This window comes from Globicephala melas, chromosome 10 (assembly GCF_963455315.2).
Source record: "Globicephala melas chromosome 10, mGloMel1.2, whole genome shotgun sequence".
Taxonomy (NCBI): Eukaryota; Metazoa; Chordata; class Mammalia; order Artiodactyla; family Delphinidae; genus Globicephala; species Globicephala melas.
The window spans coordinates 74,872,770-74,895,212 of NC_083323.1; the positions used below are offsets into that span (position 1 = coordinate 74,872,770).

Consider the following 22,443-nt stretch of genomic DNA (forward strand, 5'->3'; position numbering starts at 1 on the left):
TCTCTCTCGCTTTGTCACAGCTTACCATTCCCCCTCCTCATATCCTCAAGTCCATTCTCTAGTAGGTCTGTGTCTTTATTCCTTTCTTACCCCTAGGTTTTTCATGACAGTTTATTTTTTCTTAAGTTCCATACATATGTGTTAGCATATGTTATTTGTCTTTCTCTTTCTGACTTACTTCACTCTGTATGACAGACTCTAGGTCCATCCACCTCACTACAAATAACTAAATTTTGTTTCTTTTTATGGCTGAGTGATATTCTGTTGTATATATGTGCCTCATCTTCTTTATCCATTCATCTGTTGATGGACACTTAGGTTGCTTCCATGTCATGGCTGTTGTAAATAGAGCTGCAATGAATATTTTGGTACATGATTCTTTTTGAATTATGGTTTTCTCAGGGTATATGCCCAGTAGTGAGATTGCTGGGTCATATGGTAGTTCTATTTGTAGTTTTTTTAGGAACCTCCATACTGTTCTCCATAGTGGCTGTATCAATTTACATTCCCACCAACAGTGCAAGAGTGTTCCCTTTTCTCCACACTTTGTCCAGCATTTATTGTTTCTAGATTTTTTGATGATGGCCATTCTGACTGGTGTGACATGATATCTCATTGTAGTTTTGATTTGCATTTCTCTAATGATTAATGATGTTGAGCATTCTTTCATATGTTTGTTGGCAGTCTGTATATCTTCTTTGGAGAAATGTCTATTTATGTCTTCTGCCCATTCAGGATTGTGTTGTTTGTTATTTTGTTATTGAGCTGCATGAGCTGCTTGTAAATTTTGGAGATTAATCCTTTGTCATTTGCTTCATTTGCAAATATTTTCTCCCATTCTGAGTGTTGTCTTTTGGTCTTGTTTATGGTTTCCTTTGCTGTGCAAAAGCTTTGAAGTTTCATTAGGTCCCATTTGTTTATTTTTGTTTTTATTTCCATTTCTCTAGGAGGTGGGTCAAAAAGGATCTTGCTGTGATTTATGTCATAGAGGTTCTGCCTATGTTTTCCTCTAAGAGTTTGATAGTGTCTCGCCTTACATTTAGGTCTTTAATCCATTTTGAGTTTATTTTTGTGTATGGTGTTAGATAGTGTTGTAATTTCATGCTTTTACATGTACCTGTCCAGTTTTCCCAGCACCACTTATTGAAAAGGCTGTCTTTTCTCCACTGTATATTCTTGCCTCCTTTATCAAAGATAAGGTGACTATATGTGCATGGGTTTATCTCTGGGTTCATATGCTGAAAGCCCAGTCTTTAAGAAACTTTGTTCCTCTGGTGTGTAGGACTCATATTCACTTTCTGTATGGGAAAGAAAACTTCACCTGGATTTGAAAGGCCTTCACAATAGATATGCCGTTGGAACACAGAGCTTTGCTTAGCTTTCAAAATACCTCCCCAAAGGGCAGTCTCACAGGTCTCTTACACACACAGTGATAGTCCCTTCTTCGCACTTCAAGGATGCCTTCCACCGAGTGAAAAGACTCAGCGCGGAGTCGTTTTTTCTTAAGTACGGCAAGAAATAATGGGCCACATTCCTCACATGAGAAACATGCTTAACGATGCCGTCCTCATGCCTTTGCCTTCTAATAGATTTGGGCGCGCCTGGTTTAGCTCCACAGAGCATGGAAAACACAAAGGCTAGATTAACATGTCTTGGGAGCCAATCACTACATACGGCACACAAAAGGGATAAATTCCCTTCCCAGAAGGAGCACTGTTAGAGAAAATTTGTGCTGGTGCGAACGATCGCCTGCTGACTAAGGGGATACTTTTCCTTGTATATGTTTAGGGAGGACTTCGCTACTGTTACAGAGTCCAAGCTCGCTTTGCTTGCCGCACAACATGTCAATAAATTGTAGACGAGGCGTTGAGGCAAGGAATACGACTTTATTCAGAAAGCTGGCAGAGTGAGAAGCTTGCAGACTAATGTCTCAAAGTAACCATCTTATCAGGGTTTGGATTCCAGTTTTTATTATAGCCCAGAGAGTGGGAGGAAATGAGGAAGTAAAGTAAAATGGCCTTAAGTTTTGCAAATATCCCCTGGAATGGCCAGCCTCGGGGAGGGGATGTGTTAATTTCTTTCTTGTAGCCATCCACAGGTGGACAGGGTCTGGATGTTTCCCGGAACATAGGCACTTTGGTTTAACATTCAGGCAGAGGGGCAGTGTTCCACAAGGCAGGCTATTATGTATAAACAGTGTCTTTTTAGTGAACAACCGCAGTGGGAAGCAAATCTTAAAGTAAAATAAACAGATCCTACATGTAGTCAGATTTGGCTCTTCCCTGTTACACTATTATTCTCCATGAGGGATGCATTCTTGAAGAAAGCCTCAACATCACCTACCCCAACTCTAGTGGTTCTAGTCTGTGAAGCAAACCCCTCCCTGCTTCAGGCACTTCGGTTAAGTTCCAGGCATGGAAACCACCCTGTGCTCTCACCCAGCTTGTGAGCAACACAACCATTTCCTAAACGGGAGCCCAGCCTTTCCATGCAGTCGGGCAGGCCATCCCCTCCTATTTGGCTGTGGAACACAGAGCCTCCATCCAGCATTCCACTCGACGTGAGAACTCTTATTTGTTCATGGCTCTCTCGCACTGCATGAGGTACTCTAAATCCTCTGTCAATATCCCATTCCCTGAGAGCATCAGGGAGGTGACTCGTCCAGCATAGAAGGAACATGTACTTTTTCCTTATGGGAAAGAAGCCTTAGCCTGTACCTGAAATGCTTTCAATCTGCTTCACCTTTACAACTCAGAGCTTAACGTCCCTGGAATGTACATCTAGAAACAGCAGTATGACAGAGCTCTAAAACAAGATACCACAAGCTTCACCCTTCATGTACCTACCTCTTCCACTCAGTGAAAGAACAGATTCCATCCTTGTCCTATCTTATGTGAATAAACTGGTTAAATTTCATAGGTGAGAAACATGTTTCAATGGGCCCTCTCAAAGGCTTCGCCACCCAATTCCATGGAGTACCTTCGGCATAAGATCACCATCACATAAGAACGGCCAAAGCTAGGTTTAAAATTTTGCCGTACACATTGCTACTGACTATGGTTCACACACCAGTCCTCCTTTCCCTTCACAGACAGAACCCTGTTAGAAACCTCGTGTGCCAGTTACTTTGTGGCAAAGAGATCTGATGGCAAAGGGGAAACTCGTCATTTTGTACGGGTTACTGGGTACATTGCTTGGATTCACTCGTGTGTACCTGTTTGGAAGAGTGACGCAGAGGCACCTGTACAAACACTCGTGTTACTAGCCTAAGAAATAAAACCTTAGGGGTTTCAGACAGAGGGTGAAGTCCAGGGCATTGCAACTTTGCTGTAGAGAAAAGTGCTCCCATGTAGCTTGTGAGATACATGTGTTTCCTAAATGGGAAACAAGCCTTCCCATACACTCTGAGAGGCTTTACTAATCTTGAGCTTTGGCACACAGTGCTACAGGAGTAGCTTTCCATGAACTGTCAGAAAGATTCCTTTTGCATGTCCCTCCCCCATTACCCTAGATACTCCTAACCCCTCGGGACAAGTTCCCCAGCTGCACGAACAATCAGTCCCTAGAAACCCACATCCCTCTACCTTGCAAGAAGCACATACATTTGCTGTCGGGGAAGGAAGTCTCATCGTTAGCTGAAAGACCAGGAATCCCTTTCACCTTTAGAAGACAGGGGCTAACCTACCATCAGGACCCTCTAGAAAGAGCAATATGCCAGAGCTCCTCAACAATATACCCCATGCTGCCACTTCCAGCACATCTTCCCCTGAGTGAAATCAGGCCATAAGAGTCGTTTCCTGAGGTAAGCAACAACAGTGTCCATTATCTATCTTGAAACACGTTTAACCATGCCATTGCAAAAGCTTTCCCTTCGAGTTGAAGGGAGCACACCTCGTTTAGCTCATCACCACGTGGGATGGTTCATGCTTGATTTACAAGTTAATGGACAGGTCATGCTACCTCTATATAGATGACACTCAAGTGAGAACTTCCTGTCACACAAAGAACACTGAAAGGCTCTGTGCTGGTGACTTGTTAAAAAGATCTTCTGGTGCATGCAGACAATCTTCATGGTATACAGGTGACAGAGGCCTGATTGCTTCCATTCTCATGTGGTTGTTTCTCCAACAGGTTTCAAAGCAGCCTATGCCAGCACTAGTGGTACTAGTCTGTGAAATGGTTATTGGACCGCTTAGAGTGCTCAGGTTGAAGACAGGGAGACATTCCAGACAGGGAAACAACCCCATGCCTAAAAGTTGTCTCATCCCAGCTTGTGAGAAACAGAACCATTTTCTAAACGTGATACTAGACTTTCCATGTCCTCTGATAAGGCTTCACTTCTCTCCATCCTCCAACCCGGAGAGAGCTCCACAGAGCTACTGGTAATATATACAATGGTAAGGGTGTGGGTCTCTCCCCCATTTAATGAGCTCCTTCACCTGTTTGGTATGTGACAAGTTCCATGCCCTGAAAGCCCAATCTCTTTGAAACTTTGTTCCTCTGGCTTGTAGGACACACATACATTTTCTCTATGTGAAAAAAGCCTTAACCTGTATTTGAAAGGCTTTTACATCCAATTCACCTTTCAAACACAGAGCTTCACTTGGCTTTCAAATACCTCTACAAAATGCAGTATCAGAGATCTGTAATACTTCCTGCTTCACACTTCATGGACACCTTCCACTTAGTGAATGGACATACTGTGGAGTAGTTTTTTTCTTATGTACCATAAGAAACACTCCTTACAGGAGACGCATGCTTAGCAATACCATCTACAAATCTTTAACTTCCAATGGTTGTTGGCTCACGTTATTTAGCTCAACAGCACACTGGTAGTACAAGTGTCAGATTTACAGCTTTTGGGATCAAATCACTTCATACATCATAGAAAACGTTTAAATTCCCTTCACAAAAGGAACACTATTAGAGAAACTTTGTGTTTGTGGTATGTTGAAAGATCTTCTGCTGACTAAGGGGAAACTGTTGTATACATTTTTTTTTTGATGTGGACCATTTTTAGTCTTTATTGAATTTGTTACAATATTGCTTCTGTTTTTTATGTTTGGGGTTTTGGGCTGTGAGGCATGTGAGATCTTAGCTCCCCATCCAGGGATTGAATCTGTACCCCCTGCATTGTAAGACAAAGTCTTAACCACCGGACTGCCAGGGAAGTCCCTCGTTGTATACATTTTAATGAGGACTTTGCTACTACTATCCGTTAGCGACTCATTCTTGAAAAAAGACTCAACGTAGCTTACCCCAACTCTAGTGGTACTAGTCTGTGAAGTAACCCACGACCTGCTTCAGGTCCTTGGGTTAAGTCCCAGACATGGAAACAACCCTGTGCTCTCATCCATCTTGTGATAAACACTTTCATTTCCTAAAAGGGAAACCAGCCTTTCCATGCACTCTAGCAGGCCATTCCCTCCTATTTGGCCGTTGAACACAGAGCAACCATCCATCATTCCAACTGACGTGGGAAAGCTTTTTTTTCCAAAGACTTCTCAGTTGGAAGGTGAGCTCTTCTTGCCTGGAAGTCTGTTTCTTTTGTATTTCTTGATAACATTTTCACATAAGAGACCCTTAAAAGGTCATTGGATTTAATTACAAATACTATGATTTACTATATTAGAGGACTATATTAGAAGTCAATATTCTAAAAACTTACTGCCCCCACCTAAACTTATTTTAGGAACGCTTTTTTAGCTCTTCAAAAGTAACAACCCCAACTTCCTATACATAAACAGAGAGACTATACAACTATAATCAAGATGATTCCTAGGCAGGTAATGGCAGACGAACTTTTATCATATTAACTGTTCCACAGATTGTTTAACTTAAAAAGAAAAAAAAGCGCTTCCCTGGTGGCGCAGTGGTTGGGAGTCCGCCTGCCGATGCAGGGGACACGGGTTCGTGCCCTGGTCCGGGAGGATCCCACATGCCGCGGAGCGCCTGGGCCTGTGGGCCATGGCCGCTGAGCCTGCGCGTCCGGAGCCTGTGCTCCGCAACGGGAGGGGCCGCGACAGTGAGAGGCCCGCATACCACAAAAAAAAAAAAAAAAAAAAAAAAGTCTATTTAAAGGCCCTGAAGAACAAACAAAAGGAGTCAAGAACTGGACAGGATTTAATCACTGAAAGATCTCACTGGGTGCTATCCACATTTATAATGACTTTTCCCCTGAGGACACACCCTAGTCAGAAAACTGCAATATCATTGATTTGAGGTGTGAGAGAATGCAGTTTAGGGCTGTTAGAGTAGTTATAAATTAAGAAGGGAAATCCCAAGAAGGAGGGAGTCAAAGAGGAGAAACTCCCAAATCTGTGTGTAAGTCCTCAGCTGATCTCTGAGATGCATATAAGCAGCGGAAACTCCAAGAAGCCCAGTGGAAAGCAAGAGCTGGAAGTCTGAAAACAGAGCAGGGATCTCTTCTCCTTAACAGAAGGGATCAAAATTTGGGATTTCAGTCCTGCCAAGTTAAAAGTGTTTCGCAAACACTTTGAGCTTTCTACAGACCTGGACTAGAAGAAATACAAGCCTCCACATGTTCAAGATGATCAGCCAGTAATTTAACTGCCTTCCACTATTATTAGAATGAAGATAGCCATCCAGGTTAATGGTGGGCACTTATTATACTTAAAAATATTATTCAGTTCTATTATTTCAAGAAGACTTATAAAGTGTGAAAAGAATCTAAAAAAGAATGAATATATGTATAACTGAATCATTTTTCTGTACACCTGAAACTAACACAACATGGTAAATCAAGTATACACCAATACAATTTAAAAAAAAAAAAAGACGACTTACAAAGCATAGAATTGGTAGGTGGTAGACAGGGTAAAATGGCTACTAGCACAGAGTGAATGAAAGAAAAAAGCCACTGGCACCCAGTCTAGAGTAAGAGAATGTGTTAAACAGACATAATAAGCTTTAAAATATTATAAAACATAAATTTATTTACAAACAAAATGAAACTATAATATTTGAACAAACTTTTTAAAAAGGTCTATCTTTCATTCTTATAAAGAACAGGATTACTTAAAAATCAGTTTTAAATGACATGAACCACAACATAATTTTAGAAGTAAAAAACATTTTACAGAATGGTATCTGACAAAAACAAAACTTAAAAGCATCTAGAATATATATTGATAGAGTTTTTTAAAAGATCAAACTTTTCCAGTCACATTGTTTTGAAAAATTCCGAAGTATGCCATGTTTAACCAACAGTTTGCTTCCAAATAGGAGTCTCCTTGGAGAAACTAAGTATCAATTTTCAAACAACTATGCTCCCCCATTTGGTTGCTGGAATCATTCCGATTAAAACACAGATCTTTACTTCAATGTAAATTAATATGGCTAAAGACGCCAATCCTGAGTTGTTTTCTTTTTTCTCCATTAAATTCACTAGTACACATACATATCACTTTGAAGCACCATCAAAAAGAGAAATGGAAGACACAATAGCAGATGGAAGATTATCTGCCTCTGGAAGAGCCAAAATTAACGCAGACTTCATTTTCCTGATCTATAAAGGAGTATAACCACATCCTCCATGATTATTTCTCTTTCTAAAATGCTACATATTTGAAGGCAGACTTTGTGCCCTTCCTCCTGTCCCCTACATCCCCCCACCAATTGATAGTAATTAACATGGATTCTGGAGTCGGCTTGCCCAGGTTTGAATCCCAGCTCAGCCAGTTATTTTGTGATCTTGGACAAAATACTTAAACTCTACTCAGTTTCCTAATGTGTAGAGTGGGGATATTAACAACAGTACTGATCCACAGAGTTGTTATGAGGCATAAACAAGATAATGTGGGTAAAGCACTTAAAACAGTGACTGATACAATGTATATAAGTTTTCAAATCTGTCTTCACCATCATTCACTGCTTATGGGAAGAGATCTTGACTATGCCATATGAATAAAAGAATGTCATATGGGAAGATATATTAGGTTAAATCACCAAATATATGAATACAAAACACAAAAATTACTTTTTAAACATTTACCTTAGCTTCATACAATTCGGGAAACATTTTAAAAAATATTTTAATAAACAGACATGGATGCTATAAAATACTTTGTGGACCAAAACTTAAAACTCTAGAGAAAAGTTAACTCAGACAATAAGTTTAAGTACAAAAACACCTGGAAATGTAGCACAGTATCACCACCTAGTGGATACTGCATTAAAAAATCTTACAGATGGTGCTTGCCCTACTTATTTGTAAGGCGAAAAGCCTTTTCAAATAAAAGCACATTCTGTTTACGAATGTAACGGGTATTACAAAATAGAAAATAAATTATTTTAATAGCAGTACTGTCCAGCACTATAGCTAAAATACCTCATACTAAGTCTGTATCTCGAATTTGTTTCTAAAACAAGGGAACAGAGTTAAAAGTAGTTTTTTTTTTTCAGAAATTTAAAATGTCAGTCACCATACAAGCCACCAGATATACTTCACCATGACTTCGCAATTAATGCAGAAAATATTACCCATAAAAAACTTAGGAATTTCAAACCACAGTGTTGTAAGGTATCTTAAAAGGCCATTTTATTCTACCTACTTGCTATCTGAATCTCTTCTGAAGCATCCTTGATAAACAGAATCTTGGCTCCAGAAAGTATAGGTAAACTTACTTTTTTTCTGGGCCCGTTCCCCTGCAGAGACTAAACAATTAGAAAATGTATGTTTTTCATGAGTTGAAATCTGTTGGCCTTTGATTTACAGGTGTGAATAGTCCAATCCTTCCAAAGAATTATTCCTCAACTATGAGATCTTACAAAGTTATGGGATCTCTGCTCTTCCAAGTTAAACATCTATATATTCTTTTAGCTATTTCTCTTCAACAGAACTATAAACACTCATCATCTGTTCATGCTCCTTTAAACAGTTCTATCATTTCTAAAAATGACTGCATCCAATATAAAAAATAATATGCCATGAATGGTCTGGCTATTGAAGAGCAAGGACAGATTACCACCTCTCTCTCCATATTCTACTTCTCTTAAGGAAAAACTTTCATGGTGAGGCAGAGTAGCAGCCAAAAACTCAAGGCTTGGAAGTCAGACCAATCTGTGTTATTAAGTAGTTGACTGATCCAAGTTACCTGATGTGTTTGACTTTTAGTTTCTCCAGCAGTCAAACAGAAATCAACATCTGCCTCATATAAATAAGATCAAATGAGACAGCATTTGTAAATCAGCCAGTATAATGCCTAGCACACTATAGGTGTTCAATAAATAATAGCAATTATCATTATTACTTTTCCTCCCTCTTCTTCATTTTGCATATGCCATACACACACATATATGGTTCAACTGAACTGAAATGACTTAAGTTTCAGTGAAAAATCAATGCAATGTGTAATATTTTTCTCATCAGAAAAATACAGTATCTCTATTGGTCTGATGGTGGTGCAGAGTTCAAATTAAAGTAATATTAAATTCAACAAATGCTCATTTTTTTAAAAGCACAATATAAGGATATTTTGGATTACTTCACTGTGACAAAATTTCTTATCCTAGAAATAATTTCCAAATAGTAAAGAATTTAGTGTTGGATTTAGGAATATGTGTTAACAAATATATCCTCCATTTATCCATTTTTTATAATTTTCTCAGCTATACAGGTTTTAGTATATTGGAAATGTTGTCTTGTTGTCAACATTTAAATACATTAAAAAGTACCCTAAATAACAGTTATCCCTAAAGTAGCAAAATTCAGCATAAGTAAAACAACATAAACTATTCATAATTGGTTGAAATCTCTTTACCCTTAAAAGTTTGATAATGATCAAGAATTCTGCTGCTATTATAATGGTAGATAGTAACTTATTTTTCTTATTTTAAATAAACAGCAATAGTTTTGAAATCACATCCTATTAGAAAAACAAAACATATTTTCAAGTAAATACATGTGTAAGTATTAAACACTAGAGTAAATTAAAAATTTTAAAACTAGGTCAGGAAACTTAGGCACAAAAGGGTTAGAATGTCTCATTATCAAATATGTGATTTATTTCCTGAAATTAGTTTATGGTTATATATCATACTTCTTCTAGGATGTTCACTTCATTCCATACTAAAAAAACTTCATTCAGCATACATTTACTCAATATTTATTATATGACATATTTATGAACTTTATGGATATACAGCAGGGGTTGAGTTCTTTTTGAAATAAGGCTAGATGGCACTGACTTAAGACAAATACTATTCTCATTTGAAGGGAGGACCAAAGGTTAAACCACTTGCTTTATCGATTCCAAAACCACAATCAAATACAGAACTCCTATGCTTTTTCTAGTCCATGGTTAAGTCATATTTAAATTTCCATTAAAAAAAACTTATTCATATTATTTGCATGATGCTTCTTTCTTGTTTTTAACGAAATTCTAATTATTTTTAAAATAATAAATGCTCTCTAACCTAATGAACTTGCATTGATTTCTTTATAGAAATATTTTACTTGAAAGTGAGCCTAAAGTAATAGTCCACTATTTAGAGGGTACAGATAAAAATTGCATATCTCTTTTCTTTTCCTTTCCTGGTCGTCAAACAATTATAAAGAAAAAGAAATGTCAAGCCCAGTGGCGGTTGAATTCAAACTAGAAATACACTATATTATTTATTTATTAGAAATAAACTGAATTAAGCCATTTTTATTAAGGTACGTTGTGACAGGCTAAGCACATTCCTGAAATAACTCTAAGAAGAAGGAGGAAGAGACCAGAAAGCTAACATAATTTCTCTTGCCAAAATGACATGCTATGCTTAAACTGAGAAATGACTGTATCAATATTTCCAAATAATTTACATACATAGATGCATTAGAAAAGATTTCTAGGTATCCACTAAAAGAAAATATAAATGTGAGGAAACACAACACATTGGAACCTTCCTAATGCTATATAGAGATAATACTCTGTATCTACAGAATTTCATACAAGGTAGAAAAAGTCCAAAAAGATATATTACTGGGCCTAAAAAACTTACGGACCAAATCTTTTTATGATATTCTTTAAAATAACCCCATTTAGGGCTTCCCTGGTGGCGCAGTGGTTGAGAGTTCGCCTGCCGATGCAGGGAACACGGGTTCATGCCCCGGTCCGGGAAGATCCCACATGCCGCGGAGCGGCTGGGCCCGTGAGCCATGGCCGCTGAGCCTGTGCGTCCGGAGCCTGTGCTCCGCAACGGCGGAGGCCACAACAGTGAGAGGCCCGCGTACCGCAAAAAACAAAAAACAAAAAAAACCCCAAAACCCATTTACAGACTTTAATAACAATAACTGCAAGGCCCCACAGGGTCTCTAGCTTATCAATACTTTTTTTTTTTTAAGAATTACCTTCTAATCATTAAGTCTAATTTTTTAAAAAATAATATCAAACATATCTATTTGGTAACTCTTGAAAAAGAGTCAAAACACATATAACTTCAGGATGTTTCTAAAAGCAGCTCTGTAGAGCACCTTTTAATTCACAGCATTCCAAAAGATCTCTTAAAAGGGCAGGGACTCAACACTTAAAAATGAATTAGAACAATGATTCCTTTAATACATGGAGTAGAATACTTTCCTCCTTCTTGCCAGACTAGAGAGAAAAAGGTTTTTTTTTTGTCTCAGAAATATGCCTAAAAAACAAAAGCCTTGCACCAATGGCATCAGATAAGAAATTTCTTTTTCCTAAATTGCACATTTGGGGCAGAATTTTGACTTCATATCTCCATTATAAAATAATTATTTGAGTGTGCTTTCTTGTCTAATTAAAAAAAAGTTTCGGTAAAAACATTTGTCCTACAGTCACTGTTATAACTAAAGAGTCAATCTACTTTCTAAGCACTAAATAGAGTACAACTTGGCCCCAAAGAGTGTGTAAAACCAGACTTTGCATTTATTACTCAAGACTACACTTGTATTTTTACCTGTGCATAATTTTATATTGCAGATGAACAGTACCTTCCAAATCCACTCATTATTTAAAACCCAGAGAAAGCATAATCCAACACTTAAGACAGTTCACACAGTTATTGAAAAGTTTACAAATGTAAAACTGGATTAAAAAATGAATTCTAGTTACAGTTCTAAGTTTACATGTCAATGTTAGCATATCCAAATAATACTTCTCTGTTAGGGAATGACAACCCAATGAATGTACTCCAAATAGCAGACACAGAATCCAAAATTAATCCCACCAAATCCTACCCAAGCATTTGTTCCCTAATCTACAAAATAAGACTAGATCAAATAATTTCTAAACTTCCTTTAAATTCTAACGTTTTTTGGATAATGGAATCAAATACCAGTTTCTTTTAGTTTTATAATTATGTGACCCTGCAAGTCACTTGTTTTTAACCTCTCTGAAAAGATGCAATTTTATTTAAAATATCTCATCAAAAATTTATTTCCTACAAGTTTTATGAAATTTATTGTAAAATCTCCTTTGGTAACTTTGGTGGGTTAAAAAGTGCCCCACAAAAAGATAGGTCAACTTGGAACCTGTAAATATGACCTTATATGGAAAAAGAGTCTTTGTAGACATAATTAAGTTAAAGATCTGAACACACAATTATCCTGGATTAGGGTGGGCCCTAAATCCACAGACATTGTCCTTGTAAGAGAAAGAAGATGGGAGGAAGGCCATGTGAAGACAAAGGCAGATACTGGAGTGATACATCTATAAACCAAGGAACACCATGGACTGCAGAAGGTAGGAGAGAAGCATGGAATGGATTCTCTTTTACAGCCTCCAAAAGCAACCAACACTGCTGACATCTTAATTTTAGGCTTCCAGCCTCCAGAATTCTGAAATTTTTTTTAAGCCACCAAACTTGTGGTAATTTGTTACGGCAGCCAAAGGAAACTGATAAAGTAGTGTATTTCAGAAAGAAAAGCCCTTTTAAAAGGTATTATTATCAATACAATTTATCTTTGCTCATGATATATTTCATATTAGGAACGGTGAAAGGACTTCATCATTTCTAGATTTTTAATAAAAATCAACAATTTGATTCCTAGATAAACACAGAAAAGCCTCTATTTTACAACATTTACTATCTATGTGAGTCTATTTTACCTTATGATTGAAATTATATTTACTAAAATGCTAAACAACTTTTCAATCAATAATATTACCTAATCATTTGTAAATATTTTTCAAAGACTTTGCTACTTTTTCTGAAGAGAATTAATAAATAAACTTGTATACAAAAAAGTTTCCAAGCTTTTTGAGTGGCCAACAGTATCAAAGAAATATCATGAGATAGCTATGAATAATTTTACTTTCCCATCATTATTCAGGCTTATGGAGCAAGTCTTAAACTTTTCTCAGTTCTTTACCATTTAACTTCCTTGGGTCATAGATATATATATATATATATATATATATATATATATATATGTATATATATATACATATTTCACATATATATATTTAAAATACATATTTCTGATATTTAAAGCACAAAAAATCTGATGTGATCTGCGGATCACCATGGTGCCTAAAAGAAATTTAAAAATTTCTACGTAGTTTTCATTATGGAAATAGTCTAAATAATAAGTCTATTTTTAGAGTTCAAGATGTTTCTGATATTACCACATAAACCTCTGAATGTCCTGACTATTTGGCCACTGAAAAGTTTTATTCAGAAAGATATAAAAAGTTAGGAAATTCACAACTGCATAGCAACCCAGCTCACAAACAAGTCTGGATGTAGGTGGCAGAGGTATGTTAAGCCTATAAATAACATAGGGTAAAATGAAGTAACGAAATTCTAGCAGTTTCTGAGGTACTATAACGGTGAATAAGCATATGAAAAACATTAAATTCCAGAATATCGACTTTGATTTCAATGAGTCAGCGATACTCCAACCGGCAAATATATAAACTGGAACTAACAAATATTTCACAATTTCATATCTTTGAAAAACTCTTTTCCACACATAGAATGTATAATGTCTATTATCTGCTAGCAAGTATTTATGAGCATAAGTAAATTTCCAAACTAAAAATATGGAGACTAAAGTAATCACAAAAAACTGAATTCTCCGTTTCCAAACTAAGCAAAGAAAAGACCTGATTTTCTTAAGAGACAGTAGGTGAGGAAAGGAAAAAAAGAGAGTAAAAGAGAAAAAGTAGAATAGCTGAGGAAAGTGTAGGCAGGCTTCATGACTACTCCGGTCACCAATAACAATTCCACCATTAACTACCACAAAAGCACAAAACAGAAACATTAGAAGGATGTAGGGCCAAGTCAAAAGGAAAAGCATACTCAAGTTCTTAAAGGACATGGAATAAGCCAAAATGAACTGAAGAATTTTCCTGAATTCTGAAAATGGTCCTTTAATAGAGGGAAGCTTCTCTTCTTTCTTCTTTTGTAGCTCGGTTTTCCAAGCTTCAGTCAACTTTTGTGCAATGACGTTTCCTGCGCAGAAGATAGCCCAGATGATATTTGTTTGACGAAACATGAAGCCACAAAATCCAAGCAAGGCTGAAGTTTTATGATTTCCATAAAGACACATCAAGTAGGCAAAAAGAGTAAAAAACATGGATCCTGCTTCTGTATAATAAAGGAAGTTAAAAAAATAGAGTGTGGGAAATACTGCTAATGTTAATGTTGACAAGATTCTCTGGATACTTGAGGCAGCCTACAAGAAGAGAAAACATAGTTCACAATAAAACAAATAGGCTGTTTCTGCTGAGCTAATGAACTAAAAAACAAAAAACTGCCTGACTCTTATTCAAAAAAAATATTCAACATTAATGTTATTTCTGGCTTTGCAAAAACACAGTATGTATTTATAAGGGCACTTTCTGATACTTTTTAGTTACACCTAGCAGTTTGGAAAGCAGTAAGACAATACATGTGTGTGTCAAAGCCTACAATACTTTGAATCATTCAACAAATAGTTAAGGAGTTATTGTGTGCAAGACAATGACCTCAGTTCTATGGGGAACACGGAGACAAATGGAACACAGTGCAGGTGGTTCCATTTCAGTGAGCTTATCTTCGTGCCTTCCATAAGCATTCACTTAGCCATCATCACCAATTTCTTTTAAAGATATCCCTTCAAAACTGTGCACTGGGCTTCCCTGGTGGCGCAGTGGTTGAGAGTCCGCCTGCCGATGCAGGGGACGCGGGTTCGTGCCCCGGTCTGGGAAGATCCCACATGCCGCGGAGCGGCTGCGCCTGTGAGCCATGGCCACTGAGCCTGCGCGTCCGGAGCCTGTGCTCCGCGACGGGAGAGGCCACAGCGGTGAGAGGCCCGCGTACCGCAAAAAAAAAAAAAAAACTGTGCACTAGAGAGAATATAAATATGTATATAACATTTATACCACTATACACAATGATCTTACTATTTTATGATGAAATTACAGGGATCTTCCTGAAAACAGTGGGCCTAGTCTAAAGTTTTAGACATCTTCTTTTGGGCTGATAGTATCAGGTAGAATTTGAAAGTATTCTTATCTCCTTGAATTCTATCATCCAGTTAATCTAAATCACCAAGCCAAACCATGCCATTACCTTGATTAAAATTAAGGGCTGTCCATCACCTATTAGATAAAGTTTAAAATGCTTTCCATGACATAAAAATATATTTGTGACTTCTCCCCTACCTTCTTCTACAGACTTCTGCAGCCTCACGTCCCTGTACTTTATAATCTTATAATTCCAAATAGCAATTCCCTGCATCTTGTTGTTTAATGCCTTTCTACTTTTGCTTATGCTGTTAATCCTGTCAGGATTCATTCCCATCCTACAGTCCTATCTGTCATCAAGATTCAGCTCAGGTACCATCTTCTCTGTGAAGCCTTATCCAATGCCACCCACACCTCTCCCTCCCAGTCAGGGTGCAACAAGTGCTCCTCTGCTCCTTCTCTGTATCCTCATAGCGTTTTATAGCTATTGCTCTCTCATAATTTACAATATTGAAATCATCTCTTTAAGCTAAAAGTAACTATTATAATTAATATTTATTGATTCCTTACTATATACCAGGCAATATTCTAAGCACCTTCCATTTATTAAGCTCTTCTACTCTTTAGAACAGTCCTATGAGGTACAGTCTATATTTTTCCTATTTAACTGACGAAAACAAGGAGTCACTAAGGGGTAACCTGCAAAGTAACACAATTAGTAAGTGGATAGAATTCAAACCCAGGTAATACACCTCCAAGGCCTGCATTCTTAAATCATAAAAAATTGCTTGGGGGCTTCCCTAGTGGCGCAGTGGTTGAGAGTCCGCCTGCCGATGCAGGGGACTCGGGTTCGTGCCCCGGTCTGGGAAGATCCCACATGCCGCGGAGCGGCTGGACCCGTGAGCCACGGCCGCTGAGCCTGAGTGTCCGGAGTCTGTGCTCCGCAACGGGATAGGCCACAACAGTGAGAGGCCTGTGTATCGCAAAAAAAAAAATAAATAAAAAATAAAAAAAAATTGCTTGGTAACCTCTGTTTCCCCTAATGAAGATATAAGTTTTATAAGAAAAAGACTGTGTCATTTACCTCTGTAATCTCAGCACTTAGCATACTGAGATATTTACTGAACTGGTTTAATTCATGAAAATTTATAGATTTTATAAATAAATAAGAGTAATTCAAGTATTTAAACACAAGTATCTTCTAAAATGGGGGTAGGGGACTTGCTTTATCTTTACAAAAGATACACAAATATTAAATGTTAAATACATTTTTCACCAAATTTCATAAAACAAATTCACCATAATTGTGGAATTGACTGTACATAAACTTAAATATAATAAATTATTTTGAAAACAAACCTTGTGCCTGGGTTGCACCTTGTGGAGAAGCAAATATAGTAAATAGAAGTTGCCAACACTGAAGAGAAGATTAACAAATCTGAGCATTCCAATGGAGCAGACAACGTGTTCTGACCATCCGAAGATCCAACTGGCAGGTTTGACCACTCCAACTGACAGCAGGTATAAGCCAGGTAATGTAGTAATCATGGGGTCCCACTTAAAAAAAAAAGGTCAACAATGAAGCAAAGCAAGAGGTAATACTGATAGGACTGACACAGAGATGTCATCTTTACCAATAATCAGGCATTTTGGGAAGTTATCCTAAGTCACAGTTAAATGAGCAAATCAGATGCCTCCTCTAAAGAAAAGTTTATCTTATGTTTTGTCCCTGTACCTGCTTTGTGATTGTTAAGGTACAAGCAACCAGCAGACAACAACTTAAACTCAGTTTCTATTTTCCAAGATATACTCTTTGGAGGGCCTGTAATTTGGTGATTGAATTGCAAATGCTCCAGTTTTAAAAAGCCTGGAATCACCCTCTGGAACTCGGATGGATTTAGAGAAAAAAATGTTTAACGAGATTAAAGCACAGGATCCATAATGACAACTACAATGTAGAGAGCCATGAATTGTGCTAAATCCTCTGTATATAATCCTGCAACAAGCTCTATAGTAGATACAATTTTACTGTCATTTTCAGATGAGTAACCTGAAACTCAGAAAATTTCCAAGCGACATGACTAGTAAATAACAGTGCCAAGATTTAAAATCAGGTCTTCTCTAACTATAGACTTTATATTTCTAACCACTACTCTACAATGACTTCACCAGAAGAGAAGGATATGTCTGTTTTTGTACCCATATCTACACAACTATGTAGCCAAATATATACTCAAACATGCTGGCACTTCACTGGTTGCCAGTTTATCTAGTTAACAGAAGGTTGCTAAAAACACCAAGGATGGAATTAATGTAACTTGTCACTTCTTAGTAGCTGAAGATTCCCCCCTCCCCCTCCTATCCGACTCCCAAAATACACAGTGAGATGCTTGACAGGTGAGCTAAAGTGAAATTTTCTGACATTTCCTAGAAGCAATCCAATGCCTCTAATCCCGGGACTGGCAAAGAAAAACTAGGATAGCTTTCATCATTAGCCAAAAAGAGGGGCAGTAACTCAGTTCCCCATTAGTTAATCTCCCAGAGCTTTTCTTGCTAGGAGACAGATCTGCTGTTTATTCATTCATTTAGCAAATATTTTACAGATCTCAGAGACAGGAACAAAAGATTACCCAGTTCCTTTCCTGTTTGGAGTGGAGGGAGCTAAGGATAAAGGTAGGAGAAATTAGAACTGGGGCCAGCTCTTCCCTTTCTAGCCTGTCCGAGGGTGCAGACAGGTTGAGGATCCCACCTGCGAGAGGGAGAAATGGCCCTCACAGTAGCGCTGTGCCTGCGGCAGGTGGAAGATCTCGTCCATGTAGGGCTCTCGCAGCGCCCGGCTGAAAGCAGAGAAAAGGAGGCAGGACACTAAAAAGGTACAGCTCAGGGCTGCCGAGAAATAGTAACCCTCCAGCTGCGCCATTCCTGCCCGCATAGCCAAGAATCTAGTCCTGGAAAATATGTGCTGGATTCTCAGGTCCCCAAAGTCGAGCTTGACATTCGGGCTCGAAATGGGCGCGCAAGGAGGGACTGGCCGGAGGGAACTGAGCATAGCCGGAAGGCAAAGGATGCTGGGAAGAGCGGACCCTGAGCTTCCGGAAGGGTCGGGTCACTGTTTTCCGAGCGAGGAGTTTAGGTAACGCACCGGACCGTTGCCCTGTCAATCACGTTGCGCAGGGCGCACTGAGTGGTCAGAGCAGCCGGAAGGGGCAGACCTCGGAGTATCTGAGGGCGCTGGAGTTGCGCAGCTTGTTGCTTTGAAATGAAAGCAGCTGCTTATCCTGAAGGTCTTTGTTGGCTTTTTTCCTGCTGGTCCCATTTCTCACCAGAAGGTGGCGGCATTTCCACACGTTTGCAATCTCCAAGCTCTAAAAATTTGCACATTCCCCCGCCCAGGTTATTTTTTTCTCTCAAGTGATCTGAATTACTAAAACATTCAGTTCCAAGGCATTTGATTTCATCAACTTTGGAGGGTGGGAGGGGGAGCGTTGGTTGTGGAAGTTTCAGATTAAAACTTGAAGGTCCAGAGAGACCCTTTACTGATGAATGAACTTTACTAAGTCATTTTTAGATTAAAAGAGAGCTCTTTCAAAATGTCGGTACTCTGAACGAGGATTTATTTACATCATCACTCATAGTGCATTCGGATAGGCAGATCACAGTACTCTACGGGAGTTGAGGAAAGCAGTATTTTAGAAATTGGTGTGTTTTAGTTAAGGAAGGCGTCTCTGTGCCTGTAAGTTTGATTGTTCTTAACATCTCTATTGCAGCGTTCTGTTTTTCCTACTAAATAATAAGCATGAGCATCTTAATGGTTGGCACTATGTATCATTTATATTTGTAGTCCCCAGAATGGCTTTCATATATTAGACACTTAAATTCGAAGACTTTTATAGGTTGCGTTGACTTCCCACAATTCCAATATTGGGGGTTGGAGGCTGGAGGTGAGAGAAAGTATTTGAAGAATGCTGGAGATAAATTATGTTTTGTAATTTTACCTTGTGCTAGCAGGCAATGTTTTGTAGAAAAATGATCTCTTGGATAACCTCAGTCACTGTTGTCTTTGGTAGGAATAAATAAAAAATGAGTCAGGATATTTTTAGAGTTGCAAACCTCAGGGTTTTCAGTTCAACTCTTTCTCTGGGTCAAAGTTAATTCACACTCTCCAATTTAAGAAACTTTCTCAAATTAAGCTGACTGCCTCTCTATTCAGTCTCTGCAATTTCCTTATTAATAAGAGGGGTATGAAGTGAATATGTGGTGGAATAAGAACATGTATAAACCACTGGAATAAAATCATGTCAGGATCCTACTGTGATACATAGTTTTGTTTCCCCTATTCTCTCCCATTTTATTATTTAGTCCATGCTGTACTTAATCTATTTGAAATCATGTTCAGATGATCTAGGCTTCAAGAGGTTGATATGATCTACAAGTAACTGACTCCAGAACCCATGACTTTCTCAATTATGATATACATACTGTAGGGGCAGAAAAATATCTTTTTCCTCTACTCTTGTTACTGAACTCAGGTCTGGCTGCTTGCAGCCCCAAATCAATACTTGAGAGAAGACAAACGCTGGTAGAAAGGAAAGCTGTTTTTAATCAGAATGGTGGCAGTCTGGGGAGATGGTGGCCTCAGTGTCCCCCCAAAAGAATCTCCAAAGATTCTGCTTGGCCATTAAAGTTTTTAGAGGGAAAAAAGGAAGTAAACTCATTTATCATTGAGATAGGGGGTCAGAGTCATCACCATCCCCCGCTGTGTGCAGGTTAAGGTGCAGGCTTGTCGACTTCTTGTGATTTTTCTTTAAATGCTATCTTGTTCACACAGTTAATTCACGAGTTTACTAAAGGGGAAGCTAGGGAAGAGAGCTGGTCATCTGTTAATTACTTATTCTTCATTTCCACTTCTTTGATCTATGGAAAGAACCAACATCTTAGCAAGGTATTGTGTGATCAAAAGATTTGAAAGGTGTGCTAGGGCCAGAGATGAGTAAAACATGGGGGTGCCTGCTTTATAGTTAGTGTCAAGACAAAAGGGGGCTCCTGCAATGAGCTCCTTCCTGCCAAAAGCTGCTTACACTCTTCTAAGTTCTCAACTGGGACATCTGTAACAAAAGACAGATTGAGAAGAAAAAAGCATACAAATTTATTTAATATGTTTTATGTGATATGGGAGCCTTCATAAGGAAGCGAAGGTCTCAAGGAATAGTTTAAACCTGAACATTTTTGTGCTAGACTTGATGGAGAGCAGAAAATCATGGAAGGATATGATAGGGCAAAAAACATGAGGTAAGTGTATTAAGCTGAAGGAAACAGCAATGCCAGCTCATTCAGATTCCTCTGGGTCCCTTTGATAGGGACAGAGTAAAGGGACAAAGTGGGTGATTAAATAGTTAATCCCACTAGGGGATCGTAAGTAGAGAAAAAAGTATGGGATACCCCTGTAAGTTAATGATCACTCGAGAAAGCAGGTTTGCTTAACCACAAAACCAAGCAGGCTTGCTTAGCAACAAAACCATGCAACAGAAGCATGAGACATGCCCCCAAATAATAAAACAATGGTGGCATTAGACTAATATTCTGCCCAGTGAGTTCAGTAAGTTAATGATTCCTAGTACATGCTCCTCCGGGCAAACTAAAAACAAAAATATAAGGAAAGGGTGACGTTATACTGAAACCTGAGATGATTTACCATTTTTAGTGTATGTTACTGCCTTTTTGTTCATTTCCATTGTGCCAGGACAGTCCTGGCTTGACCATGTAGGGACAAGAAAACTCCCCCACCTGACGTGGAGAAGGAACTGATGATGGAAGCGTGACGCCTACTCAAGAATGAGAAAAAAAAAAAAAAAAAAAAAAAAAAGAAAAAAAAAAAAGAATGAGAAAGAAGGTGGTCTTTTCCCCCACTTCACTTTTCCTTTGATTACAAAACTGTAGTTCACTAAGTTCTTGGGGCGTGGCACCCTCTCCCCTGCCCACTTGTAAGCCTCACAAGCATCCTATTCTAATAAATCACTTCTTATTTATCACTTTGCCTCTTGCTGAATTCTTTCTGTGCTGAGACATAAAGAACTGGAGTTCCTCAGAGCCCCCCCGAGGTGCATTTCTGCAGTTTCACCTTCGTCTTCAGAAATAACGATGCTTCTTTCTTCTGAGTACAGGAAGGTCACCTCTCATGTGAGAGTTTTATGATCTACTTCAGGGGAAGGTAAGAATGTCCTTCCTAGGTTTTATAATCTGCTTCATTGGAAGGTCAGATAGTCCTTCCTGCACATCTATTTCTCAAATTCCTTACACTTGAAATATTCAATATGCCAAAGTGCCACATTTTGGACTAGCGTGTCCTGATCTCCTGTCAATACCTGAAAGACTACTGACCTTCCCCTGAAACAGTGGACATTCTTTGAAGGTAGAAGAACAAGGCCAGCCATTCATGCCATGTGTTTCTCTCTGTACTGATTGCCACCAAGATCTTACATTAAATATCTGATCCCACACATCCTTTTAAGATAATTGGAAAGTTTTAAGGAAATAAGGGGTTTTAGAAGTGTTAGTTTCATTAATAATTTACTTGCCTTCATTTTACAGAAGCTGAAGTTAAAATAAGTGGTTTACCTGAAATCATGTAGGAAGTTAGTGGCAGAGCCGTGAAATTAGAACATCAGACCAAAAGTAATAAAATAGCATCATAGACTTATGGCTTAAAATAATCTTCAATTTATACTGAACTGAATGTTTCATTAGTCCCATTAACCTTTTATTTACATTCTATTCCTTTGTGTTTCTATTCACCAAGTGAAAAATACAGGTTTCATTTTTTAAAAAAATTTCCATGGTGAAGACTAATTGCATCAAAATCTGCTGAGGAGCTTTGTGAAAAACTAGGTTCCAGGGTACTATCTCACACCTCTAAATAATAATTTTCACATAATAATCATCAGTGAAAAACATATTACTTAAGAATGCTAAGAAACACTAAAGGCCCAATAGAGGTCTTCATAGAATACTCCACTAGTTTGTT

The 22,443-nt window shown here is 38.2% G+C and overlaps 1 protein-coding gene across 2 annotated transcripts; it reads right to left on the reverse strand.

Moving 5' to 3' along the window:
- Window positions 1–6,962: 6,962 nt before the first annotated feature.
- On the reverse strand, window positions 6,963–18,471 carry ALG10B (ALG10 alpha-1,2-glucosyltransferase B). 2 transcript variants are annotated; one of them, XM_030830393.2, is made up of 3 exons: window positions 18,172–18,471; window positions 16,782–16,979; window positions 6,963–14,650 (listed from the first exon to the last, which is right to left on the reverse strand). In XM_030830393.2, exons 1-3 carry the CDS (start codon window positions 18,469–18,471, stop codon window positions 13,595–13,597), a joined length of 1,554 nt encoding a protein of 517 aa, XP_030686253.1. In that variant the 3' UTR covers window positions 6,963–13,594. The 2 variants fall into 2 exon arrangements, with proteins under 2 accessions (XP_030686253.1, XP_060162259.1); XM_060306276.1 differs by having other exon boundaries at window positions 14,260–14,427; window positions 18,172–18,462.
- Window positions 18,472–22,443: the final 3,972 nt, after the last annotated feature.